The following is a 21,092-nucleotide window of genomic DNA, read 5'->3' as shown; positions in this document are numbered from 1 at the left end:
TGGCATTTTTCACACTGTGTTTTAATTATTTATCTACACATTTGTTTTTCATGTGCACTCAGAGATCTTTGAAGGCCAAAGAACAGTATCTTCCACTCCTTTGTATCTATGATGCCAGGCACAGTGCCCAGATTACAACATGCATTCAAAAACATGTACAGATAAATGGATGAATTTAGGGCATACTGCTGTGTACTTGGCATACAAAGTAAACATAACCTTAGCCTTCTGGTTTCCAAAACAGGGAAGAAGGTCTCTCTCTCCCTCTCTTTCTCTCATTCTTTCTCCCTGAGATTGTATATATACACATTTATAAATGTAGATGTAGATATATATAGATAGATGTGTAATATTACACAAAGGTAATTTGAGAAGAAGTGGAGTAGGTGTTCTTAGAAGACGAGATTACTAAGAGATGGGAGTAGTTTGAAAGTCTCATGGGACAAAGTGCAAGTTTAGCTAGGGTTGAGAATTTAGGATGATAAAGTGAGTACAGGCAGTCTAGGCAGATTAAAGTTGAATGTCATCTAAATGGAGTGTGATTAAATGCAAGAGGGAAGTGAGATACAGACTGTAGAGTAGATTGCAGGCCTTTCTAAAAGTTTTAAATTTTTTTGTGGAAAGAAGACACAGGTGTTTGAGAAAGATGTGTGAATTTTGAGAAGTTTAGAAATGCAAATCTTTTACATCACACCCCAAATCTTTCTGTATATAATCTTATGTTTTGTCTTCTACTCATACTCTGTCTGAACTCCTATGTGAACCTTTTTCAAATTTGCAGGTTTAAAAAATAAAACAGCTCTGAACTGTTTGAGTATTGTTTTTCTCACTGACATGTAACTGGGTTTATTTAAATGCTTTGGAGACAAAACGTATATTAAAACTCTGTTTTTCTCTGGAAACTGGTAAAGGAGATAAGCACTTGGATCCTGGAGCCAAACTTCCTAAATTTGAATCATTAATTCTCTACAACTTGGCTATGTGACCATGGGCAAGTTACTTCACCTCTCTCTGTTTCATCATCTGCAACATTGGGATAATAGTAGTACTTACTGTTGTGAGTATTGAGAGGTAATAAATACATAGTATGTGAGATGGTGTCAGGAATAAGTAAGCTCTCTATGAGTGCTAGTATAACTGTTATATGGTCAGTCTCAAGCTAGGCTTTTAAATTCCTTTTGTGTTAATTGCAGTGTTTTGTGTTAATTGCAGTGTTGTCAAATCTATTATTGATGACAAGTATGTCATCAAATTCTGGTGATGTTTTATTATGAAATACAGCATATTAAATAATTCCAAGCATATATAACACAGAGCTATAGCTTTAGTTTACAAAAGCACTAACCAAACATATTTCATAAACTTAACTTTCTAAAAAATTATTAACTGCCTTTCTCCATTGCAATATATTTGCTTTTGGATTTATACTGCCTACTAGTTTCTCCTTTTGAAACTCTAAGTTCATATCTTTTATATCTATTCAGTGGGGTCTTAGTATTGTTGATTTTGACTTCTTCATGTAGCAGTGAAGCAGTGACACAAGTCACCATTACACTTTTACGAATATTTTCTAACATTTTGTTTGTAAATTAGTTCATTATGACTTTTTATTACTGTTGATTTAAATGTTTGTGTACATGTAACTATTGACAGTTTCCTTGTAACTTATTCTATTGTTTTCAAGTCCACGAAGGATATCTTTTGTTTTTCCTGTTTGGTATCTAATTCCCCTTCTTCTGATAACAGCATCCCACTTTTCCTTGGGATTCACTACTCCACAAGGCTTGCTCTAGGTGTTTTGTATATAGCTACTCCTACTCTCTGTGCTCCACCTGGACAAGTGGTGTAGGCCTGGCATTGAGAGCACTGTCTCCTCTTGAATGCGGTACTTCGTAGTCAGAGCCAGTGAGTGTTAAAGCTGAGGCTCTGTATTGGAACTGCAGGTAAAAGAGAATTTGTGTTTATATTGGGATAGATAGAGGATGGAATCTAAGCCTAGAGCTACTAAAAGTCATGTTACTGCAAAGAGAGGAGAGCCTACCTGAGAATTGGGGCAACACACACACAAAGAAAACACAGCTGAGATGGAGCAAGCGATACCAAGGCCTGATGAAAGGAGCCTGGATCTCATCCCTGAATAGGCCAGTTTTGTGAGAATTAAATTATCTTTTCACTTCAATTGGATTGCCATTTGCAACGAAAGACACCTAATTAATTTAGCTTAGAATATATGGGAAGGTTATTTTCAAGATAGAGAATACCTTTTTTAAGAAATGGGGAAGGAGCCAAGAATTTGAAAGAGACTGAAAATAAAAGAGAAGTAGGGATAAAGAAAGGTAGAGAGGCAATTTAAACTTCATCTAAATGCAGATTGGCCTCAAATGCCTGTGCCCATTCTATATCCTCATTCAAACTCCAGACTTATGTATTAGATTACTTATTTCATTTTCCATTTGGAGAGCTCCAAAGAGGTATATCCATAGTTGTTAAGAGAATGGAATCCAACAATTTAAGCTAATATCTTGGTTCTTCCACTTATTAGCTATGTGACCTTGAGCAAGGTATTTAAATTCTCTATGACTTGATGTCTTAAATCTACATAATGGGCATAATAACAATCTATTTCATCAAATTATTATGAGCATCTAAGGAGTCAATACCTGTAAAGTTTTAGAATAGCATCTGGCTATTATTACTCATTTCTAAAATAGTAGTTTTGATTTTACATTCTGCAACTACTGGCCAAATATTTCCTTCATTCATTTCTTCTGTGCCAATAAATGATACCGCTGTCAATTAACTTGAAGTGAGAGTGGCTGAATATAACAAGTTGTTTAATTAATGGACAAAATATTTAAAATAATAAGAACAAAAGCTCAAAGTGTAGTATTTCAACAAAGATAAAAACATTTTACATAAAGTTCAAATTTAGTAGGCTATAGTAGGTTAATTGATTTTAATAAAGATCAATGAGATCCCATTGAATGGTTATTAATTAGGGCAGTGTTACTATCTAATGTATGCCACGTGGCCACCATTCATTCTTTTATGTACAAATATTTTCCAGATATTGAGGCTTCAGTAGTAAACCAAATATATGAAATCTCTCCCCAACTTAAGCTTACATTTTACCAGAGGAAGACAAATGAACGGCTTTAGTACATAATAAAATAATTATAAGCATTATAAAGAACAATAAAACAGAATAAGAGAGAGAGGTAGCACAAAGGATGGAAGCTGTTCTTTTGAATAGGAAGGCAATGGCAGTCCTCTCTAATAACTTTTAAGCAAATGCCGAAAAAAAATGAGGTGGACAGAGAAATATCTGGGGGGACAGCAGTTTAGGCAGATAGGAGAGATGGAAATGGAAAAGGCCAAGTTCAATGAGTATAAGGAAATACAAGGGGTACCATAAGCTTGGAGCATGGTGACAGAGGGAGAGATAAAGAGATCACAAAGAGAGTTGATTGGGCAGATTATGTAGACAATTTTAAGGACAGTTTTTACTCGGAGTGGGATGGAAACCCATCAAAAGTCTTCCAGCAGGAACATGACTGGATCACTCGGGCTACTGTGTTAAAATATATTGAAGGCAGTCAAGAGTGGAAAGGGAGAGTAATTGGATCTCTACAACTACAGTCCAGAGAAGAGATAATTGTGGCTAGGAGCAAGATAGTGAGGGGAGCTGGGGAAAATGGAAACAAAGGCTGTGTTTGGTTTTTGTTTTTGTTTGCTGCTGCTGTGGCTGAAAAGACAAAATTAAAAAGTTTTGAGTTTAGAAGAGATCGTTGGCTTTGTTTTTTCTCTCACCTCCCCACAGCAAATCCTATCAGTCTACCTTCCAAATATGTGTTGGATTTATTATATTCTTTTTTTTTTTTTTTTTTTTTTTTTGAGACGGAGTCTCGCTCTGTCACCCAAGCTGGAGTGCAGTGGCAGGATCTCAGCTCACTGCAAGCTCCGCCTCCCGGGTTTACGCCATTCTCCTGCCTCAGCCTCCGGAGTAGCTGGGACTACAGGCGCCCGCCACCTCGCCCGGCTAAGTTTCTGTATTTTTAGTAGAGACGGGGTTTCACTGTGTTAGCCAGGATGGTCTCGATCTCCTGACCTCGTGATCCGCCCGTCTCGGCCTCCCAAAGTGCTGGGATTACAGGCTTGAGCCACCGCGCCCGGCCGATTTATTATATTCTTAAAACACAGAACCTGAGGAAGGTTTTAGCAATCTATCCGAGTCAACAGATACAACAAGATCTATTTGTTTTTCCTGCAACACATTCTTGAATTCATTTCCTTGGTTCAACTTCACAATAGCTTCATTCCACTGATGTGGACACTGTGACTCAAAGAGGATTTAAAACTCTTTTAGGCTCACATGGGTATTAAATGTGTCAACAGTATCCATAACTAATACCTTTGGTGTCGCTAAGGATGAGAGAATCATGGAAGGATTTTGAGGTTGAATATTAAGAACGTAAGGGACTTAAACTAGATTCTAATAGCTTTTGCAGTAAACCATGGAGTTTAACAACTGAAAATGAGGAGAGTGTAAAAAATGAAGAGACTAGAAATCGAGGCTTGAAAAGTGTGGAAAATGTTTTGAATGGCCATGTGGGATTTAAATAAAAGGTCAACACCTAATGAATAAAAGGACACTGGAAAATTATCAAAAGTTCTATTGATATTAGCTACTAGGGTATTGAAATGAACTCCATCAGCCAAGTGTCATGACCAGCTACATCAATAACCCAGTGTGCAGGATCCTAGACAGCAGGTGTGGGATGAGCACAGGAGGCACAGAAAAAGAGCAAGAGCTTGAGCATGGCTTGGGCAAAATACATACTTAATTTGAACTGATATGGTGTGGGAATTTTCTCCCATCATTTTCACTATTTATTAGAGGCCATGGAATTTTGCCTTTCTTAGATACTCAAGGAAGCCATTTTTTGTTCTTTATTAATGAGACTCTATGTATGCTATCTCCATTCTTGTTTTATGTTGTCAATTGCATGTGCTTTCTGAGGTCTTACCACCTCTACCAGACAAACCTCACAACAGCATCTTCTCCTCCTTCTTTGAGAACTTTTGAGACCTGGCTAAATGTTTCTCTTCACACAAAAACTGACCCACCTGCTACTAGATTTCAGAATCAATGTAGATATTCCCTACAACAATCATTTTGGGACATGATTCAGATAGATTTTATTTTCTAAACCAGTTTTAGGTTTTCAGAAAAATTGAGCAGGCAGTGTGAATAATTTCTCCTATTATTACTATGTTGCATTGGTGAGGTACATTTGTTACAATCAATGAACCTTACAATAGTTACTGGAGAGGGATCTCACCGTCATCCAGGCTAGAGTGCAGTGGTGTCATCACAGCTCACTGCAGCCTCGAACTCTTGAGCTCAAGGGATCCTCCCACCTCAGCCTTCTCAATAGCTGGGACGAGAGCCATGCACCACCATGCCTATCTAATTTTCTTTTTTAAATTTTTTTTTGAGGTGGGGGTCTCTCTATGTTGCCCAGGTTGGTCTCAAACTCCTGGCCTCAAGGGATCCTCCCACCTTGGCCTACCAAAGTGTTGGGATTACAGAATGAGCCACCTTGCCTGGCCAATGAACCCATATCAATACATGATTATTAACTAGGGTGTATAGTTTATATTAGAGTTCATTCTTTCTATGGGTTCTGACTAGTGCATAATGTCAGCAGCGTATCCATCATTACAGTATCATCCAAAATAGTTTTACCGCCCCGAAAATCCCCTATGCTTCACGTATTCATCCCTCCCTCCCTCACCCCATTTTGAGCTATTTTAAACCTGTTTCCTTTATCTTCTCTAACACTCTGCCATGAATGTCAAGGTCAAATTCTAAGAACTTTTGTATTTCAGTCTCTGGTTATCTCTTTCTAACCTACTCTTTCATTTCTTTACTCATACTTCACCTGTTTTTCAACTTCATTTGATCTTATTAACTTTTCCAAAATTTTATCCAAGTTTATGTCTCTGATCATGGCTATGCTTTCTTGATCATTTTAGCTCTTCTTTCATCTCACTTAATTCCCTTACCAAGTTTATCCACCATGTCTCAATCTTGATATGAATGTTTTCATCTCTGCTCCTAGACTTGGGCATTCAATCTCAGCTGAAGAAAGTCACACCGTTGTGTAAACTAGCAGCAATGAAAAAGTGTCAGTTTCATATACACCTCCGCTCAGTCTTTAGTGCCACTGATCTATTCTTTTATCTGTTCTGATTTAGCAGTCACTTTCCCTTTCCTCAATGTCTATTTCAATCTTCACCACTATCCTGTAGACTGTTACATAATACATGTCCCTATCACCGTCAACATACCTAATCTCCAATTTTTATCAAGAAATTTGAAGGAATAAGAAAGTATCTTTGTAAATTTTCCAATCTCTTGCCTATCTATTATTAACATACACATTTTCATCATATTATACTCAGTATCAAAGTAACATCTTTACCTCATCAAAATCAATTTTCAGTTTAATCATTTTTGATGGAGTCAAATCTGTTCTGGGATATTTATCCTTCACATATTAACTGGCTTTCTATTAAGTTTTCCTTCTTTCTTTTTCTTCCTTAGCTTATACTTTTACTCAAGTCTCTGTTAACTTAAAAACAAACAAAAAGTCTACCGAAACCAATGACCCTTCCAACTATTATCTCTTTCTTTCTTCTGCTCTCCATCTAAAATTTCTGAAGAAAATAATACATATGCATGTCATTTTTCACATTTTCACATCCAAGTTTTTCCCATCATCTTTTGCAGTCTGGCTTTTTCTCCCACTATGCTACCAAAAGAGTTCTGGCTTGGGTAACCAACAACTCCCAAATGGCCAATCTAGTGAACATTTGGCAGTTCTTATCAACATCTCAAATAGTTCTGACATTGCTAGTCATAGCTTATTTTTTGAAACTTTCTTATTTTTTTCATAAATTCCTCTTCTTTTGTCAATTCTTAAGTGACAGCTTTCTTTGGGTTTCATCCTAAGATTAGCCCAGTGATCCTCTTACTCCATGTGTTCTTTTTGGCAATCTGATGTACTTTCATGATTTCAACTACCACCCACAGGTTGCTGACTCCCAAATGTATACTTCCTATTGCACTTTCACAGTGAGTTTCAGAGTGCTACATATCCAACTCACCCTATTCTAAACTGTCCTCCTCCTCTAAATCTTTTTCAGCAATCTCCGTCCCAATTAGTTACACAACCATCCTTTTATGTATTTGTACTATGAACCGATGAATTATTCCGGACTTCTCCCTTCTCCTCACTTTGGTCAATAAATTCTGTTTATCCTACCTCCTTTTTATCTCTGATTTCCTATCTTTCATTTTATTCACAACATTTGTATGGTAGGATAGATTCTCGTCACTATTTGCTTGGAGTGCTGCAAAATTCTCATAAATTTTTGCCTGCTTTCCATGCTATTTCTAACCTTTCTACCTTTACTTCTACTCTTGTGGCTGTCACTAGATGTCCTTCACTTTCTGCCAATCCCTCTTTACCTAATTACTCCTTGTTATTTTGTCATCGGACTGTATTTCTCCTCCTTCAGGAAATTTATCTTTACTCTACCTTCCTTGTTGCTTTCTTAGTGCTTCTCTATCATTGCACCTAGTGCACTGTATTATAAGTGTCTAGTTTAACCTCTGTGTTTCTCATTAAGACAAGATCTCTTCAAGGGCAAGAACCATGTTTTATTTATCTTTGTATCTCCAGTGCCTAGCACAGAGCGTAGCACATAGAGACCATCAACAAAACGTTTTCATGATCAATGTCTATGTCTTATTCACACTTGCATCCCTCCATAGCACTTTGACCATGGCATGTGATTAACTCATGCTAAGTGGTATATATTTTGAAATATGTATAGGCAGGGCGCAGTGGCTCATGCCAGTAATTCCAGCACTTTAGAAGGCTAAGGCGGGCAGATTACCTGAGGTCAGGAGTTCAAGACCATCCCAGCCAACATGGCGAAACCCCGTGTCTACTAAAAATACAAAAATTAGCCAGGTGTGATGGCAGGTGCCTGTAATCACAGCTACCTGGGAGGCTGAGGCAGGAGAATCGCTTGAACCCAGGAGGCACAGGTTGCAGTGAGCTGAGATTGTGCCACTGCATTCTAGCTAGGGCAACAGAGAGGGACTCCATCTCTAAATAAATAAAATAAAATAAAACAAAACAATAAAATATTTGTAAAGCTTCCAGGTAAATATATTCTTTCTATTGTTAGTGCATTGATGAATTAAAATACTCATCATAGAAATGTATTTACCTAATAAAACTAAAGAATTGCCAAACTTTTTGTCAACCATGAAAAATGAGGAAAGCTGTGTAGCCCTGTGCAGCTGATTTATTCTGTTTAGTCTTGGGAGCATTTTATTTCTCAGAAAATGAGGTTATTGGCATTATAATTACTAAATGGTATCTTATTACACTCCAATATTATATGTCTACTTTCAAAAACATTCTTTACTCTCATCAAACCACGTGGGTGGGCGCAGTGACAAAAAAGCCTAGTGTTATATTAGTATTTTAGAAATTGAGAGATACGACTCTCAATAGTGCTATACTTTAACATGGAAACATCACTATAAATAGTTACGTGCTAAGTATAAGTACTTTATCCTAATTTTACAGATTTATAATTTAGTCCACTTATCCTTCCTTTTTTCCATTTTCCTGGGTTCTGGCTTTATTCCATTGTTAGATCTATTTTCCTTGGGGAGTAAAATTATTGTCACATAACTAAGCATTTGATAATCTGTTAGCATGAAGAGACTTAATTTCCAGGTGGCGGAAATGCCCAGGTAAAATTAGGCTGAAAGAACAGATTATTTTCAATCCAAAACTACCAGTCATGTTCTTTGTATAAAATAAATCTTCCATTGTAATAACCATCAAGCTTTTTTCTTCATAAAACCCCCGAAGGAATTTTTTAAGTATGTATCTCTCCACATTTATAATTAACATATTAATTTTGCAATCCTTTAGACAATTGTAAAGGGTGCAATTTACAGACAGTACTGATCATTACCTGTTTTCTCTTAAATCCATACCTACCACTTTCTACTCCACTATATACTGTGAGCTTTATAGGGATGGAAATCTGCAAACCAGATTTCCCAGGCTCCTTTGCTATCTGGCTTCTCCATAATTTCCACCAGAGGGAAACCACTGAAGATAGACAGAAAGAGAAAGAGAAGAGCCTTCTGCTTTAAATGATTATTTCAGTGGCTGCAGCAGCAGTGGCAGTAGGTGATTCATGATCCCAGCAGCTAGGGCACAGGCAGCAACTTTTTGGGAATTCCAGGTCTGATCAAGGGGAATATGTCTGGTAGATGAAATCAACTGACACATCAGTAGCACTTGCTATCTGTATTTTACTATTTTCCTTTTGCTTTTCCAGTGTCCTACTCTGTTCATCCTTTGCTCTTTGATTCCTTCTAGCACCTTTGTGATCAACCCACCATACTAAATTTCCCTCTTTTGAAAATTCTAGGAATGGTTTTCATTTTCCTGAGTGGGCGCTGGCACTGACTTATGTATATTGTGTTGTAAATATTGATAAAATAAAATTGTCAAGTCACTTTTAAAAATATATCTGTTAGATTCTGAATATCATAGTGATTTGACCTCATGCTTTAATAGGTAGAATATTTATAGCATTTGATTTTATGCTTGAACTATATTTATATTCTGCCCTACTCTCACAAAATTGTAATTCAAATACAATAGAAATGTATGTTTGAAAATCTTTTCTTGATCACCAAAGTACTTTTGCATCAAAAATTTGCATGCAAATTAAAATTACAATCTTTATTAAGTAACCAGTGACTATAAAGTTTTAGATATAAAACATTTTTTTCTGAATTGAGTCATGATTTGATTAGTATACAATCTATGGATTCAGTGTCCATAAAAATGAAATTTTATTACAAATGTAGCTTACAATGTTATGGATAGAGTCTTTAAAAAATAATGTAGATATCCATGGGTCAATTCTAATTACGGTTTAAATGAGATACAGTTTAGCATTAAGATTTAATTTCTGTATTTTTTTACTTTATAGAAATCTTTTTCAAACAAATTAATATATGAAAAAGGAAGTTTTTAGTTTCTATTTCAAAATGTCACTCAACTCCTTGAAATTTTTCTGTGCCAAATATACTGGCTTGCCCCTCGGAAAATCTGGTACCCCCAAATACTCCACTTTAAAAGCTGCTGACGTGAAAGTCAGTGAAAGAAGAAACTATATCATCAAACATCCAACTGTATCTAACTGAGTTATCTTTGTTTTTAATTTTTTTTTGGTACTTCTATCCTAAACTTGATACATTTTTTATTTCTTATATAAAGTTCTCTGTGGGCCTCTCTTCCCTTCTAAACTAGGAGAAAGTAATTTCTCAGTTACATTAACTCACCCTTAAATATTTCTCCTGTACTAAGCAGAAGATACCTCTCATTTATCTGTTCAACATCTTTTGGCCAGATTTGTGTTTTCATAAATTTTAAGAACACATTAGTTGCAGAAAATTATAAAAGTAGTGAGGCAGAGAAGGACTTGAGGAGACTCTACTATATTATTAGTTTTTAAATAGACTCTGTATGTACATCATATCAATCATTCGCTCTCTCTCTGACTGCATTTTCCTCCCTTAAAAGTATGTATGTACTGGACCACTGACTTCTGGTTTTAATGAGAAAACTCTCTAACGTGTGATCTAATCACTGTGGAATAATCATATGAATTTAGAGCTCACTTTCCATCATTTCTTCTTTGACTCTTCTTTAATGTGATGGTTTGTGCATAATCATTATGACATATAAAACTGCACTATGTGAAACAATCTTTTAAGTTTGGTAGCCCCTTAGAAAGGCACACATGAGTTAATCCTGTTAATTTTAGAATTCTTATTGTTTTGTACAGACATTCATTGGCAATATTTATTTAATATATACTTAGATTCACAAAAGTATCTATATTATCAGAAGGTATAACAACAATAATAAGCTTGCTTTTCTGGAACTCCATAGTAATATTTTTATGCCATTTCAACAGTGTAATTTTGCTTGATAGGGCTAAATACACCTCATAAAGTTTGAATACGATTAATTTTCTGGGAAAGTTAAATTATTTTGTGGTATTTTATTAAAGTATCATTTATGTAATTGAATTAACATTTGTAATTGTTAAAAAATAGAACTTATAGTACTACTGATAACAGTCAGAATACAGTTAAGGGAACATTATATACCTTTAACTTGATAGTCATTTTCTAACGTTGCCTGCTCTTTCCTTCTTGAAATGTTATTTTCTGTTGGCATTCATGACAACCCATTTTCTCAATTTTCTTTTAATGTCTCTATCTACTCCAAGTCTTTTTTGTAGGTTTCTTCTCCTCCACCTGCTTAATAGTTTTCCTAAAGACTAGTCAGAGTGACTAAATATCCACTTGAACAAAATAAAAACCTAGTTCCAGTGAACAGTTTTATAATTTTTCTGTCTAAAAATCATGTGTCTTCTTTTTTTTTTTTTTTTGCAAAAGGACTCCTGCTAAACTATAAATTATCATACAATGATGACATGCTCTTACATGTAAATAATACAGTGAAATTGTTTATGTAAAACATTTTATTTCTTGTGTATGATTGTTATACAATAAACTTATATTTTCGAAACAGAGTATTTGGAAGTGATCTTACCATTAACATACTTGGACTCCTCATTTTATAGGTGAAAAAGCAAGTCTCCAAAATTAAACTAACTAGTGCAAGCACATAAAACAAATTAAAAACAACATCAACATACTAATTTGAATGCTTTTTATGTTTAATTTGCATCTAGCAAGTGTAGTTTATTAGCATAATAACTCATTAAGGATTTTAACCACTATCTATATAGAATAAATTTGTATAATGCCTTTTCTTTACACTAATTTTAACATAATTGCTAATCTGGGTTTAGATCAGGAAAGAGTCCTTAGAAATATAAAGGTAGAACACTGAATTTGTGAGTTTTAAAAGAATAGAAGATGAAGTGGTGTGGTTTTAATAAGAAGGATGAGGACTGATGATTGCCCATTTTCTATTAGAAATAATGATATTAATGCTTTGGCAATAAAATTCTGTATGTAACTTATGTATTAAATAGACCAAATTCATTAGGATTTTATAGAATATAGAAATAGCTTTATTATTTTCCCTACCACTGCCTTAAGAAACCTTTTATTTCTACTCTTCTCCATTCCTTGCAAACAATTTAGGTTAGATCCTTTAGCCTTCTGAGTACTTTAAAGCATTTGAGAAATTATTCCAGTTCTAGCAATGATGTACTAGCTTTTATTGGACTAGTCCTATAAGAATAAAAATTGAAAATTCAGGATCAAATTGAAAAAAAAAAATATATAGAAAGGACTGGAGAGGAACCCAAAGCAGGCAGAAACTGCAGGGTATCCTCGAAAATAATACCTGCACTGGGTGGAGCCCTCCTTTATAAGGCTTAGTCATTGAGAACCCACTTCAGTTCAGCTGGGATGGGGTGGACAGCACTCAAGCAGAAAGTCAGCCTTATTAACTAGTCAGAGGATGGAGTTTGAATCAGCTAGGGTTCCCAGAAATTGAAAAGCGAAACACAAGGAGGAGGATGCCACAGAGGAGTGAACCCCAAAATCTGTGTATAAGCTTTCTAAAATCCTTAGCTGACCCCTAAACTGCATATATATGGGAGAGATCCTAGGAAAATTAGCAAACAGTAATGGCTAGAAGGCGAAACGTGCTAAAGAGGGGATTGCAATTGTTGCCTATGACAGGGAAGATATAGATTGAATTTTGAGTTCCTCTAAGTCAGAAGGGCTTGAGGAAAACCACAGACTTTCCCCAGAAACTCCAGAAGGCTGTATCTTAGAAATGTGTGGATTACAAAAACCAAGGGATTTGCCCTAGGAACTAAGATTACATCAAATAGACTTAACAATGTTTAAAGCTAAATCTCACGAATTCAAGAGGAACAGATAGTGATTTAACTATCCACTGAAACGAAAATCAATCCTTTTCAGAATATACAATTTCAGAGATATAATCACAAGTCTTAACAACATATCAACCACAAAGTCCAATATATAATCAAATGTAACCAGAAATGTGAAGAACCAGGAAAATGCAATGTATTCTGAGATGGTAAGATGTTGACATTTTAGCAAACAAGGACTTTAAAGAAGCCATTATAAATGTGATCATGAACTTTTAAGATAGTCAAAACTGATAAAAAAGATAGGAAATCTCAGCAGAAACACAAAATTTATTTCAAAAATTTGAAATTCCAGAAAGAAAAAATAAGCAATCTAGAATGAAAAAGCTACTGAATGGACTTAAAAAAAAATTGAAGATGGCAGAATATCAGTAAACTTGAAGGCAGATCAAGACAAATTATTAAATCTGAAGGTCAGGGAGTAAAAAATATCTTAATAAAAGAAGCAAGGCCTCTGTGACTTAGGAGACATTACGTGATCTAACTTGAATATTCTTTGAGCCTCAAATCAAGAAGAGAAAGGAAAGAAGGTAAAAAAATGTGAAGAAATAATTCCCTATATTTACTAAATGTAACCTATCCCAGAAATTTAGTGAATTCCCAGCACAATAAATGCAAAGAAAATCATATCTAGAACATCACAGTTCAATTTCGAAACACCAAAAAGTGAAGAGAAAATTGTAAAACGGCCACCAACACATACAAAAATACATTACATATAAAGAATCAGGATACAGATGATGGCTAATTTCTCACCAGAAAAAATAGAGGGCAAAAGTGATAGAATCACAACCTTAAAATGATGAACAGTAAAAAACCCTGTGAATTCAGAGTTTGATGTCCAGTAAGAATATCATTTCAAAATGAGGGTTAAAAAAAGACATTTCAAGGTAGACAAAAGTTGAGAATATATGCTACCTATGTAGCACTGCACTTCAAGACACTCTAAAGAAAGTTCTTCAGGTTGAAGGTACATTATACCAAATGGGAGCTCAAATATATGTAAGGAATAAAGAGCCCCAGACATGGTAAATAAGTGATTATATCCCAGTAACTGTCTTTTTTTTCTTTTTGTACCTTTAAAAGACAATAACTATTTAAATAAAAAACTATGATATTTGGTATGAGGTTAATAAAATATAAATACGTGACCACAATAGCAAAAATGATAGGGTGAGTGTAAATAAAATTATATTGCTGAAAGTTTATTACTTTTTATATGAAGTGGTACAATATTAACTTTAGACAGAATGTGGTAAGTTAAGAATGCATATTATGACCTTTAGACTAACCACGAACCAAAATACAAAGGGAGACAACTAAAAGGGCAGCAAGAGCAACAAAATCAAGTACTGAAATATATTTAATTAACCCCAAGAAAAACAGGAAAAGAAGTAACAGAGAAAAAAATAGTATACATATAAACCAAATAGTAAGTTATAAACTTAAACCCAACTAGTCAATAATTTATGAGGAAAACTTAATAATTATAAATGTCTATGGGCCTAATAACAGAGCCTCAAGAAACTGAAGCAGATTCTGACAGGACTGAAGAAAGACACAGGTTTTAAACACCTTTCTGAGAATTGAAAGAACAAAGAAAAATATATACGTATGTATAGACCTATCTTGATTAGATTCCAAAATGAAATGATTAGTTTCTAAGTAGTGCATTTTTTTTTCCAATAACATCACATTTAGACTCCGTCTCAAAAAAAAAAAAAAAAAAAAAAAAAAAAAAAAAAAAAAGAAAACAATAGTACTAATTGCGTGTGTATGTTACATTGTGATTTCATCATGTATCATATACAGTTTTTGGGGTATAAGTTGAGCAAAGAAAAGGCCTTCCTCTAAACCCTCTTCTACCACAGGATATACTTTAACATTTGGTCTATTTTGTCATTTACTTTTTTTTCCACAAAGTTCATAAAATAGTATTGAGTGAGACTTTTGTACTCAACTCCACCACCTAATGCTTAACCAACCTAAACACATTGCACTTATTTTATATGAAATTAGCTTCAAGGTGTTACTGTTGAAACTTTAGGTACGAGACAAATAATTGAACCTTCAGGTATGAGACAAATTAATTAATTCTTACCTTAAAGACAAGCTCTCCTACCAAGCCATTCCATGTCCCATCTTCTTGTGGGCTTCCATATTTGTGATCCGGTGCTACATAAATTTCATAGTTAAAACCCAGGTAGTTAGATAAGGCATCCAAAACATCAATGGAGAAGCCCTGGTATTTCTTCGGCTTACCCAAGACATTTTCAGAGACCATCACAAAAGGTTCTTCCTACATGGAAATAAGAGAAATTTCTGATGTCAATCTATAGTGCTCCCTAAAAGCAAAGATTAATTCCTTAAAGAGTTTTGATTAAATCTAAAAATTGCTTTATACTTTGAAGCAACGCAACTCAGGAGTATAACTTATGCATTATTAATGCATCATATTATTTAACAATGCTTAATAATTCAATTTCTTATCATCTCCCTTTTAATTATCACCATATCAAAAATTAGATAAAAGTAATTAAAAAACTTAGGGTCCATGAGTTTATTTTCCTTGCCATCTGAGGACCCATCTGAGATTCCTCAATAACAAAACATTCAACAAACTATAAATTTATCATATCAAGTCTCAGGAATTTATTGTTTGTAAACCACGTAAATTACATCCAATAAAATTTTAACAGATATAATCTACATAAAACTACCTGAAAAGATAAAATTCTAAGAACACATAATTTAGCTGAAATTAATAATCTCACATTTACTGGGAGTTATTCACTAACTAATTTCTGACTTCGATATAAACACACATTTCATTGCAAAAATAGCTTCTTTATGACTGATATGAGAAATTCACTTACCTTTTCAATAAACCGTCTAATTTAGTAAATTTAGCAAATTGGTTTCTGCTTCCACCTCTTTTATCTTTTCCCATTTTTGTCTTCTTAAAGCTAACAAATAGGCCCTTTTCACTTTTGAGAACACCTGGTGTTAAGAGAGCTCGATTGATTTGAAACATGCTGGCAGACTACAGAAAATTAGATAATCTATTCCTTAATTTCCTACACTTGTTCAGAAATCTTTCAGCAACAGTAATATTTACAGATAACCATTCATAGTGTATGTAGTCCACCCAGCCCTCTGGGCAGGCTAAAATCTCTCCTTGTATATAAGCCAGAATACCCAAAGGGTTTTTTTTTTTTGGAATCATTTTTCCTCAGAGACTCACAAAACAGCCTTCATAATGCTTTCATTTTGACTTTTATTCAAAGACACTATAAGTAGCTTATAAAATCACTGCACCTGTTATAGGAATATTGTCAACCATAATACACAGTTTTCTCCCTAAAAATTACCATGAGATAAATTTTGTAATTATTCAGGGTCAAAGAACTTTGTCTCAGTGGTGCCTTTTTCAAAATGATAAAAAAACAATGTAATCAATTATTGAGGTACTTCTTTTCATTTTGGATATTCAGAAAATCAGTACTAAGTTTCATGTTCCTCTATAACTATGTTGATATTGTGGTATTTGTAACATTTCTTTAATCTTAGTTATCCAAAGTACTTACAATTTCTAATTTTGAAAACATATTTTAGTTTCACTGTTTGTATGTTATCTTAGAGCAAAATGAAGCAGTAAATGGACAGTTAGTAGAGTAGGTTACTGCTAGTTGTCCTCTACAGGAGTTCTCTTCTTCTCTAATTGTTTGTATTTTACCACTATGGAGAATAAAGAAAATCTGTAGTCCTACTTCAGGCACTGTGGCTTGCTTCATGGACATGTGACTAATTCTGGCCAATGTGATGCAAGCAGGGTGGTTTGTGCAACATTTCTTCTTGTTCTTTCTGCTACCTGAAAACTAGAAAGAACACACAATGGCTGGTGTTCTGGTAACTGGGACTCCACACAGCAGACAAATGAGAGTAGTTTATGTCCCTGACACCTAAAATGTCCCACAACACTTGGGCCAACTCGCCACAGCCCGAGATTATAAGAAAAAAATGTTCTAGCACTTTGGGAGGCTGAGACAGATATACCACGAAGTTAGGAGATCGAAACAATCCTGGCTAACACGGTGAAACCCCATCTCCGCTAAAATAAAAAAAATAAAATAAAATAAAAAATAAAATAAAATAAAATAAAATAAAATAAAATAAAATAAAATAAAATAAAATAAAAATGGCCATGGAGTCCCCGCTACTTGAGAGCAACAGGCAAGAGAATGGCGTGAACCCAGGAGGCGGAGCTTGCAGTGAGCCGAGATTATGCCACTGCACTCCAGCATGGGTGACAGAGTGAGACCATCAGAGAGGGAAGGGGAGGGAAAGAAAGAAAAGGCAAGGAAAGAAAGAAAAGGCAGGGAAACAAAGAAAGCAAAGGCAGGGAAAGAAAGAAAAGGCAGGGAGGGAGGGATGGGGAGAGGAAGGTGGGGAGGGAGGGAAGGATGGGGAAAGGAAGGTGGGGAGGGAAGGAGGGAAGCGAAGGAGGGAAATGAGGAACGGAAAGAAAGGGAAAGAACAGAAGAGTATTTCCAACTTTTTCATTCCCCATTGTACTAATACTTGATGTTAATGAATATTGAACATTAGATCAGTCGATTAGAGGTTTTCAGAATGAATCAAATTTCTACTAATGTGTCCACAATTGGTGGGTTCTTGGTCTCGCTGACTTCAAGAATTAAGCCACAGACCCCTGCACTGAGTGTTACAGTTCTTATGATAGACCGGAGGTTGTTCCCTCAGATGCAGCTGAAGTTTCTTCCTTCTGGTGGGTTCGTGGCCTCACTTACTTCTCTACTGCGCTCCTCATCTCGCCTCCCTTGCAGACCTTCCCAATGAGTGTTACAGCTCTTAAAGTCACTGCACCCAAATTGCCAAGGAACAAAGCTACCACACCGCATAATCGGATCTAAGGAGTTTCCCCTGTCTCGTTCAGGCAGCCTGCTTTTATTCCCTCATCTGGCCCCACCTACATCCTGCTGATTGGTCCATTTTACATAAAGCTGATTGATCCATTTTACAGAGAGCTGATTGGTCCATTTTTCAGAGTGCTTATTGGTCCATTTACAAACCCTGAGCTAGACACGGAGCGCTGATTGGTGCGTTTACCATCCCTTAGCTAGACTTAAAAGTTCTCCAAGTCCCCACTAAGATTCAGGAGCCCAGCTGGCTTCACCCAGTGGACGCCACACTGGAGCCTCGGGTGGAGCTGCCTGCCAGTCTCGTGTGGTGCGCCCACACTCATCAGTACGTAGGTGGTAGTTGGCACCAAGCGCCCCAGAGGAGGGGGCGGTGCTCGTTGGCAAGGCTCTGGCGGCGCAGGAGCCCTCCGCAGCAGGGGTTTGGGCATGGGGGGTTGCAGGTCCCCAGCCCTGCCCCACGGGGAGACAGCTGAGGCCCGGTGAGAACTCGAGCACAGCACTGGAGGGCCAGCACTGCTGGGGGCCCAGGCGCACCCACCGCAGCTGCTGGCCCAGGTGCTAAGCCCCTCACTGCCCTGGGCCTCTGGAACTTGCGCTGGCCGTGAGCATGGCACACAGCACAGGTTCCCACCGGCGCCTGTTCCTCCACACCTCCCCGCAAGGAGAGAGAGGCGGCTCCGGCGTCTGTCAGCCCAGAGAGGGGCTGCCACCGTGCTGTGGCAGGCTGAAGGGCTTCTCAAGCGCTGCCAGAGTGGATGCTGAGGCCGAGAAGGCACTGAGAGTGAGGGCTGGTAGCACATTGTCACCTCTCAATAATACTGACTTGTTTAAATGACATCATACTACAAGTGAAAAGTGAAGAAGTAATACTTTAATATTATTGGTAAAATACAACATATCTTGATATTTCAAATATTCATATATTTAACGTGCATAATAAAACTTTAGACAATTGGCAGAATTTGCTACATCTCATTTGGTGGTTTGGACAACATATAGAGCTAGCTAATGACTATGCCTTGCACAAATACACTAAAGTTGGTCCTGAGGTGATTAGAATCAGAATGGATTAAAGGAATTCCAAAACAAAGATCAAATTCACAGACCATGTAAATAAGATCATAAAGTTCTATAATTAAAACAGACTTTAATGCTTGTATTGTGATATATGATGGCAACAGAAAACAAGTACTGATTTCCTTATGTGCAATTCATTCATTTCTATATTTTGAATATCAATTAGCAAACTAATTGTAAGAGGATTCATGGAAGATATTATTTGACTGGCTCTTCTATCAATAATTGGAAGTCATATGCTTTATCTATTTTTCAGGACCTTCGAAACTGAAAAAATCGACTATGTTTATCAGTAATTTACTCATCAGGAAGTTGAATAACACTCTTTGATGTGATACTTAAAAATTATGAACTTAATGATTGCATAGGTAAATAATAGATGTGGCGAAAATACTGTCCCAATGTATATGTTGCTAAAAACTATTATTAATTCTTGTACATTTTTAACTCATAACTCTCTAGACCAATTATTTAGTATGCTAAATGGTTATATTTTCTTCATATGTTAAATTTCTTTCTTGAAATGACTTTAATTCTACAATTTAAGTAAATCTCTAGGCACACAATTCCCTTGCACAAGTCTGTTGTCAAAATCTGTTCCTAGCAATGTTACCTGTAATTGGTTAAAGATACAGAATAGAAATGGCTATACTAAGGGGACTTTCAAAATGAATTGTTGATGAACATACCTTTTAAATTTTATACCCTAAATAAACTTTTATTGCATCTTATCATTCTTCATCTGGATCAATGTTTTTAAAGCTTTATTTTTAAGCTGTATTACAGATTTGGACCATTACTCATAAATTCTAGCTCAGACTAGTACTGTATGAGTACAACCAGCCAATATATTGGACAGGTAAACATAGCAAAAGAAATTTGGTTGAAGCTGTGGGAACTATAATAGAAAAGATACGTGTTCCTTCTCTGCGGTAATACTTAGCTTGTTTCGATCACTTTTATCTATGCACCTGTCCCTAAAATTTATTCACTCATTGACTTATCCATTTAACATTTACTGAGTAGCTAGCTACTGCATCAAGGTACTACACTCAATATAGTGAGAGATATGGTATTAAGTCATGGATATTACTCTCAAAATAATTATACCCTATTAGTGGGGCATGTACTCAATCACTGTGCTCAGAAAAAATATAAAGAAAGAAAAAACAACACACACCAGAACTGGTACTGACAGGACAACAAAGAAATACGGTAGAGACTAAAAATAAATAAATAAATAAATAAATAGATAAATAAAAGGAAAATCATGATTTTGGGGGTTACCAGCTATGCACTTTTTTAATAGATGAGAAAACTCAGGAAGAAACTCAACTCAAAGTCACACAATATGTTACAGAAGAAGGAGGCATCATAATCTGCCTTACTTGAAGCTTACCTCCTTGAAGCTCAAATTTTTTCCACCTATTGATTAAAATCCAGGACTGTGTAGTTTAATCTCAAATTTTAACACAATTTATGGTGGTACACTGGTAGAGGCTCCAGATTCCTGACAGAGAAAAACACAACCCTCTCTAGAAAAAGGTAACATTACTTTAGGTATAACATGATTCCATCAAATAAGTTTTTGAATATGATCTTCAAAACAAAAATCAAAGAAATGTGGTGAAAAGAAATATTAGATTGGTGTAAAAGTAATTGCAGTGTTTGCCATTAAAAGTAATGGCAGAAACCTCAGTTACTTTTGCACCAACATAATTCTTCAAAAATAGAACCTGCAGAAAAAACGAGGAACAGAAATTGATCTCTCAAGAATTTAGATATTAGAATTTTCACATGCATATTAGAAATATTACATTAATTGTGTTTGAAGAAATGAAGGGCAACTTTTTTTTTTTTTGTCAGGAAACTAGAAAGTACAAAAAGTGTTGTTATACAGTTGAAAAAGAACTAAACAAATTTGAGAATTAGAAAAGACAATTACCAAAGTTTCTGAGTCATTAACATATTAGAAACAGATGAAGAAAGAATTCTTCATGACTGAGTCATTAA

The 21,092-nt window shown here is 35.6% G+C and overlaps 1 protein-coding gene across 2 annotated transcripts in view; it reads right to left on the bottom strand.

The window, feature by feature from the left end:
- Positions 1-21,092, bottom strand: part of GRID2 (glutamate ionotropic receptor delta type subunit 2) — a 1,541,190-nt gene that overhangs the window by 353,719 nt on the left and 1,166,379 nt on the right. For both annotated transcript variants that reach the window (XM_028849003.2, XM_015138804.3), the window contains exon 10: positions 15,164-15,361. In XM_028849003.2, the coding sequence (XP_028704836.1) occupies positions 15,164-15,361 (198 nt within the window). The remainder of the gene's footprint in view (positions 1-15,163; positions 15,362-21,092) is intronic.

This window comes from Macaca mulatta, chromosome 5 (genome assembly GCF_049350105.2).
Source record: "Macaca mulatta isolate MMU2019108-1 chromosome 5, T2T-MMU8v2.0, whole genome shotgun sequence".
In the NCBI taxonomy this organism is placed as follows: Eukaryota; Metazoa; Chordata; class Mammalia; order Primates; family Cercopithecidae; genus Macaca; species Macaca mulatta.
This window is presented reverse-complemented; position numbering and strand designations above follow the sequence as displayed.